Raw genomic sequence first — 7,519 nt, 5'->3', positions numbered from 1 at the left:
GCACACGTGCGATAATATTTATAAAAGCACATACGAAAAGTTCTTAAAAAACCTACCAAATTCAATTTTTGTTGTTGTTACATTATGCATAGTTTTGCAGCTAACGCTTGTTGACTTTGACACTTGATATCTCGGAACTTATGTGACCGATTTGAACGTTCTTTTTTTCAAGTTAAGCGTCTTTCCGAGAACTATTTTTTAGTACTTTGGTATATATTCCAACCCGCAAAACGGCTTCACGAAAGTATTTGTTTATAAAGTTAAAATTTTTCGAATTTTTAAAATCGCTCCAAAAATTATTAAAAAAAAGAAAATTAATATTATAACGATTCTATATGATAGTTAAAGAGTCCAAGTATGTGTAAAAAAATCAGCGCCAATTAAAATGCCTAACTTTAACCCCAGCACTGACGCAAAAAAATAACGACATTTCGCGCTGAAATTTAGTAACAAATTGTCTCATACCAAAACTATCAGACCGATTTCGATCGGGTTTTGGAATTTCGTTTTGTAATCCTTTAAAGTACTTACATGTACATTTATAGTAGAATTGGACAATTTCTTACCTATCAGTTGAACGCTTCAAAATTACCTCGATTTTCATCACTTTCTTACGCTGTTTTGGCTTTCTAGCAACAAAAATATTGAATACGCAGGTCTCAAAACAATTGTGTCTTATAGCAAATTTCATAACAAACAATTTCAGCAGTAATAGTTTTTTCTGTAAACTGCATATTTAAGAAGTTATATTGGAAAATGTTAGGAAAAACACGTGATTTTTGAGTATTTTTGCAGTTTTTAATTTTTTCTGCGAATAGCACAACTTTTTTTCTTGGCGCAACCTTATATTTTCATTGTTTATATTATTTTCGACCGATTTTTACTAATATCTAATCTACGTCAAGCAACAGCTATGCCAATGTGTAATTCTCCTGGACTAGTAATTGTGATGATACAGTTGAAAATATGTTTTAATTTACTATTAATTGCTTCAAAAACAAATTCAAAATTATCAAGCATTTCGTCGAGTATTTTTCTTTCAATACTTGTAAATTTTCAGGTCTTTAAAAAAATGTCTAAAATATTTTGAAAATGTAGCCATAAGCAACCTACACGTACCCACCTAAACAGGTTTCTATAACATTTACCGTTTGGTCCTTAGCGACCGAGGCGTTACTGGTGGCCCACCTTGTAGATACACTGAGGGTGCAGATTGAAAATTGAAAAGTTAAAGCTTCATAAAACACATAACATTAATGTAAATGACGTTTTTTTTATAAAACAGAATTACTCTTCACTTTTCTAATTATGTAGAATGAAAAGTTGAATAAGTTGAAAAATACTTTCACAAAACAGGTCCCTGTGGGTGCACTGGTTTTAATCTTTCTGAAAAGTCCTAATCAACTTACACATTCTACTCCCTTACATTTCGCCGTCGTTGGTTCTCATGTTGGTGACCAACTGTGCAGTCTATCTGATCTGTGTTATACACTCAATATCAGTCTTCCGAGAGATATAACCTACTACATATTATTGTTATAGTCTCAGATACTAACAAATGACCTTCGCTGCTAAGCTTGGGCAAGATTCAATGCCGACAGGTGCTTTAGTCTGCAGAGTAGATGTTTCCCATAATTGCTCATTAAAAACTCCAGACGTTTGTTACACAGTGTAAAAAATTTCAAAGGAAAATAAAACAAACGTAACACTAAAATGTGTGTATTTCTTATACATGATACCATAAATAATAAAGTTAATACAAAGTATATTATATATGTATATCATACATGCCTTGCGCCTTACACTACAAAGGGCCGACTTACTCTTGAAAAAAATTCCACAAATACAATTCGGAAAAATATCCTATCGGTTACACGACGAATGAACAACATTACAGACATCAGACTGGCAGATTTGAATTCCGTGTAAACTACAGAGTAAGCTAGTACGCCCTACAAGTATGCAACCCACAATGCAATCGCTTACTGTGGCTTGCGGAATGACTTTCCGGCATACTTAGCCTTGGCGCCCAGTTCCTCCTCGATACGCAAGATCTGGTTGTACTTGGCCAAACGTTCCGACCTGCAGGGGGCGCCGGTCTTGATCTGACCGGTGGACAGTCCCACAACCAGGTCGGCAATGAAAGTATCCTCGGTTTCCCCGGACCTGTGGGAGACCATGGTGCCCCAGCCGTTCTGTTTGGCCAACAGGTGAGCCTTGATGGATTCGGTAACCGTACCGATCTGGTTGACCTTCAGCAGCAGACAGTTACAGGCTTTCTTTTCGACAGCCGTTTGGATGCGCTTGGGGTTTGTGACGGTGAGGTCGTCGCCGACGATTTGGATTTTGGTGGCGGCGGTCATGGAGGTCCACGCGGCCCAGTCGTCTTGGTCGAAGGGATCTTCGATGGAGACGATGGGGTACTCGGCGATGAATTCTTGGTAGAGACCCTGGAGCTTTTCGGGGGTCAGCCACTTGCTCTTGTCGGACTGGGGGTTCTTGAAGTCCAAATCGTATGAGCCTGAAAATTAAATGAGTGCAGTGTCTTTAATAAAATAGACAGCATATAGGAATCTGCCAAAATATTATACTTTGCAACAAGAGCTGTACCTATATGCCGTTTTTTCATAAGTGCACAAATTACTCAAATACATTGTGAAACTAAGGGGGCAGTTTTATAGGGGTCATGATACGTGTTCTCCAGAATACTGATCAGAATTTTTTTTTAATCAAATAGTCAGTCAAGTTATACATCGAGTAAACAGAATTTCGTGAAAAAATATTCATTCCCATTCTCTTCAGAGCCCTTCCAGCATCGGAAAACGCACCCCTCGAAGGGGTTCCTTTAGCTTAGGGAAAAGATTGAAGTCAAGTGGGCTCAGATCGGGACTATAAGATGGGTGGCGGTATTGTCCCCAGCAGTATTTTTCAATAAGTTCGATGATCAGTGCTCTGATGTGCAACATCAACACACCACTTTGCAACATTCCTGAACTCAGTTTATGAATTTTTGTGCTAAAGACATTCTGAAGAAAGATTCACAGTAAGCCTTCTTTTAACAAGGCATGAATTTTGAGCACTTTTTTACTGCATACGGTTTCGATGTGAATATACGCACATTGTTCTATTGTTGAAATCCGACACGACGGTCTATTTTCGTTGTCTCTTCGAATTTTTGGCATAAATAAATAAAATGTTCATCAGTTTACTCTTTTTAAATGATAACACTTCATGTGAAGTATACTTAAATCAAGAGCATATAAAGCAAGTCCAGCCAACAGAGAAGAAATAAAGGGGAGAGCAGTGGCGGCTCGTCAGGTGACACAAATGACGCACCGCTTCACCTAGAATTTTCGTTTAGTTGTGCAATTTAAAATTATTTTTAATTTTATAATTTAGGTATTAATTATTGTGTTTGTTTGTTTAATACGCAGAAATAAACAGAATAGTTTCGCAGTGAACGCCTTCTAAAAAAACATTGCCTTCGTTGAGCGCGAACATCAACCTCGGACCATACAACGTATAGTATAAACAAGTGACGCAGATTAAAATCAGTCTGTATTCTGCTTCTCTTCGTAGCATTGTTTACGGCGGTTGCCATGGCAACGAGGCGGCCAATACATGATTAAACTACGGCGTGGGAAACAAGTGACGTAGAAATTGAAGCAGCATCGCCCATCTCCTGCCTTTAACCCTTTCGCTGCGCAATACGTCTGAACGTAGCTACCGCGCCGTGCGCAATTGTTTATCGCGTGCGAATATATACNGTTCCTGTTTTAAGAGATTCATAATTACTAAAATTCGAGCTAAAATTTAAGCACAACACTACCTTCGTACTACAAAATCGATACATTTTATTTTATTTATTTAAAAACTAGAAAACAATTGTCTTGAAATTTATTAAGTGTTTCACAATAATAGTTGTTTACGTTTTTTCCATAGGACAAGTCTGTCGCGTGCACACGTGGTATGCACCAGCTGTGTAGCGTTAGGTTAAGCGCTGTTATCACGTTGTGATGAAACTCCCCAATATTAATACTTGCTGTATTTTGAAAACTATTAATCTTACGCCCCTGTAATATGCAACTTTTTGTTCATTTATGATTACCCTATCTCATGCTGAAGTAATGACAGTCAAACACCCCTTATACATATATTTTTATGGTCAAAAACTAACAACAATTGTGAAATATCACATTCAGAAACTTGTTTCTACCTAATTTCAATACAATACATTGTTTTTTTTTTAATGATGGGGCTAAATTGTTATTTAAAATATTAATAAATCTCTATTATTATTATTTTTAAACCCATATAATAGGAAACTATTTTAATTATTTTTTTGAACGATAGTTTGACTCAAATTTGTAATAAACCAGAACTGAAACTACTCAACATCTTCTTATACACTTATGTCACATTTCCTGAGTTTTTGAATGATTGTTAGTTACCTATCATACATTTGTGTGGAGAAAATTTTATATATTTTGCTTTCAGAACAAAGTCAGTCGACTTTTTTATATTCTTACAATTTTCTTATCTCTTTTTTGTTATTGTACAAATACTTAAGCTTACAACTAATGCCCAAAAGCCATTACATTCTATTTATGACGAGACAGCAAATACTTCCTACCTTTCTAATGCTATATCCTTGTTATATTTTTACCTAAGGGACACACTAAGTACTTAAGACTCCTTGAAGTCGGTTAGTCACTAAACTATTTGTTTCCTGGGCGATATTATTGGTAACGGTAATTTACCGTTACTTCCAGATCCGCTAGTTAGCGTCTTATCTTGTAAGTTTCAGAATAAAAGAAATATTCATATTAATGCTGCATTATATGCATTATGATTAGTTAACATAGATTTTTTCTTAAATATATTTTCTATTATTAGCTTTCATATTTTTTCTTTATTGTAAAAGTTTGATACCTTATAAAATGTAATTTCGTGAAAAATAAAAAAAAATACCTGATGTGTAGGTACATACAGTTAATAATAAAAAGTGCAAGCGGAGGCTTCCCTTATTTCAATTTTTTATTTCACTTCATTTGAAATTTAATGTAGGCCTACAATCATCCCCTAAAAAACAGTATGGATCCTACACTCTATTATCAAAACATGAGCACTTTAATTTTTACCACCCACCACTAGAAATAACGCACAGTCCATTCACTGGTAGAAAGTTTTTGTTTATTGCAGAAAATTGGTCCGTTTAAAAAAACGGCTGTCATTTTCCTTTGTTTCTAAGCATATTATAAAAGTGCCGCTGAACCGAAAATCGCCAACCATGATCCAATAAAAAACAATCATAAAACGAAAACAATGCCCTGTATGTATTTTAAAGCTAGCTTGATCGTAAACTATGTAAATAATGACGACAGGAGGGCGTGATTGCCTCATCCCTCGGTGAATTTGGGTAGCCGTAGTTAGACTTGCATCCAAATCAGGCGGTGCCAGTTATGGAACTTGTAATTATACTGACAAATAAATCGAACAGGTAGGTTAAAAAAATATTAAGTTCATAATTTAAACCAAACCATGCCCTGAAATTGTTTTCTGTTAAAATAAGGGTAATAGACTGCTAGAATAAGCAGTTTCTGTCCTAAACCAGGTTAAAAAACATGATTAATAATTCTAATTTCAATATAATTCAGCCAATATACAACTTGAGTTTGAGTCAACTGAGGAAAATATTTTTAACCTGGATTAAGAACAGAAACTTTATAAAAGCAGCCTGTTATTTATTTGAAACAATTTGATATATCATATTCAAAGCCTACTAATTAATTTGTGTGCACTAATATCTTTAATTTGATCGCAAATGTATCGAAAATTGGAATTATCTAGAAAACCATAAATCTACTTATTTCGAAAAATTATGCAAGGTCTCCAAATTAATAATTATTTATTTATAACGACATCGGTACCCCCATACCAACGGCATTGAATATTTTATTTTTTCGATAATACCACTCAATTATTTTAAGTTTGTTTTGTTCAAAACATGTCAGAATTATTAAGAAATAAAAAATTCTCAACTGATGAAAATTTTAGTATGAAAATCTTCACATTTTTCTTTGGTTATCGCAGTAGTATGCCCTGGGACATACAATTTTGTTTGTACACAATATGGCTGGAGCCTACCCTGATTTTAATATAAGTAATCAATAGCTGCAATAATTATTATCCATATGTGTAAATGACTCATATAAGAAAACCTCGGAAATTGATTAGCTAATGAGAAGAAAATCTCAAACCTTGAGAATACCTACTTAAACATATTCAAACTACAGGGTGTTATTTGGCTATTAATCTAATTATTTATACTAACAATTTGATACGTCTTCTATGTAACCACAGACAAAATAGCTATCGCCTCAGACCGCTATTGGATAGGCCAGCAGTTTTAAATTTCCGAATTGCCGGTAGAGTACACCACCAGCAGAATTTTAGGAAGAATCAAATGCAGCGGCCCGCATACCTACGCGTATCCTAGCAATATATAAACAAGACTTTGGTAATGTTGCCAGGCATACTTACGGATTTCTTTTGTACGCTTTTATTATCAATATCTGTGTTTTGCGTTACTGTATTTACTGAAATGTATGATGTAGGTATTGATAAAAATGTTTTTAAAGAATCGACGAATATCTATGTAGTTTCATATAATATTCTGCAGTACTTACAATTAAGTTATTTAATCATAATTTCGTTAATTAGCTACCTACTATTTTCATTTTTTGGTATTGAAATACTACAGAAAATATATTTCCAAATAAACAAAATTCGTAATGATATTTTAAATAGCTAGTAATATAATTTTTGTAATATTTGATGATGACGATAAATTTATTTAATATACAAGGTGGGTTATTAGTACGTCGCGAAATGTAGATACACGTTTTTTTTTGTATTTTGACATCCACTTATAGGTTTAATAATTAAAGATAGAAAGAAACTTTAAATACAAATGTACGACTTTTTCTTTATTTCTTTTGACATCAAAATTTACTGGCATAAAATATGTTTAAAATAAAAAAAAATCATTAAAAAAATTAAAATTCATCCTTATGAAAATAACAAACAACGATTTTTATAACTAACCTTTACAACAACATAAGGAGAATACCTAAAAACGAAATAACATTAAAATACCTACAATTTTTACAAATCAACATGCAAGTTCAGAATTATCAAACATTTCGTCCTGTATTTTTTCTTTCAATACTTGTAAATTTTGAGGTCTTTAAAGTGTATTTTGTTGAAGTGTCCTCACAAAAATATGTCTAAAGGACTGAGATCGGGGTTGTTTTCTGGACACATTTTTTACAGTGCTCGTTGACGGGATTCTCCTCAAAAATAAACTTGCCGATATTCCTGAAGAACTTTTGCACATTATTATTATTTGAATAATACAGTTTAATTCTGTTTTATTTTTCATCATCAGAATAACCCATTTTAATTTTTTTAAACTAAAATGGGTTATTCTGATAATGATAAATCCCATGTATTTTTA

The 7,519-nt window shown here is 33.7% G+C and overlaps 1 protein-coding gene across 1 annotated transcript in view; it reads right to left on the bottom strand.

The window, feature by feature from the left end:
• Positions 1-1,703: 1,703 nt before the first annotated feature.
• Positions 1,704-7,519, bottom strand: part of LOC108910495 (enolase-like) — an 18,350-nt gene continuing 12,534 nt past the window's right edge. The window contains exon 5 of the mRNA XM_018715103.1: positions 1,704-2,521. Coding sequence (XP_018570619.1) covers positions 1,983-2,521 — 539 coding nt within the window. The 3' untranslated portion in view covers positions 1,704-1,982. The remainder of the gene's footprint in view (positions 2,522-7,519) is intronic.

Source organism: Anoplophora glabripennis, unplaced genomic scaffold (assembly GCF_000390285.2).
Source record: "Anoplophora glabripennis isolate ALB-LARVAE unplaced genomic scaffold, Agla_2.0 scaffold376, whole genome shotgun sequence".
Taxonomy (NCBI): domain Eukaryota; kingdom Metazoa; phylum Arthropoda; class Insecta; order Coleoptera; family Cerambycidae; genus Anoplophora; species Anoplophora glabripennis.
The sequence above is the reverse complement of the archived record's forward strand: the minus strand, read 5'-3'. Positions and strand labels throughout refer to the sequence as shown.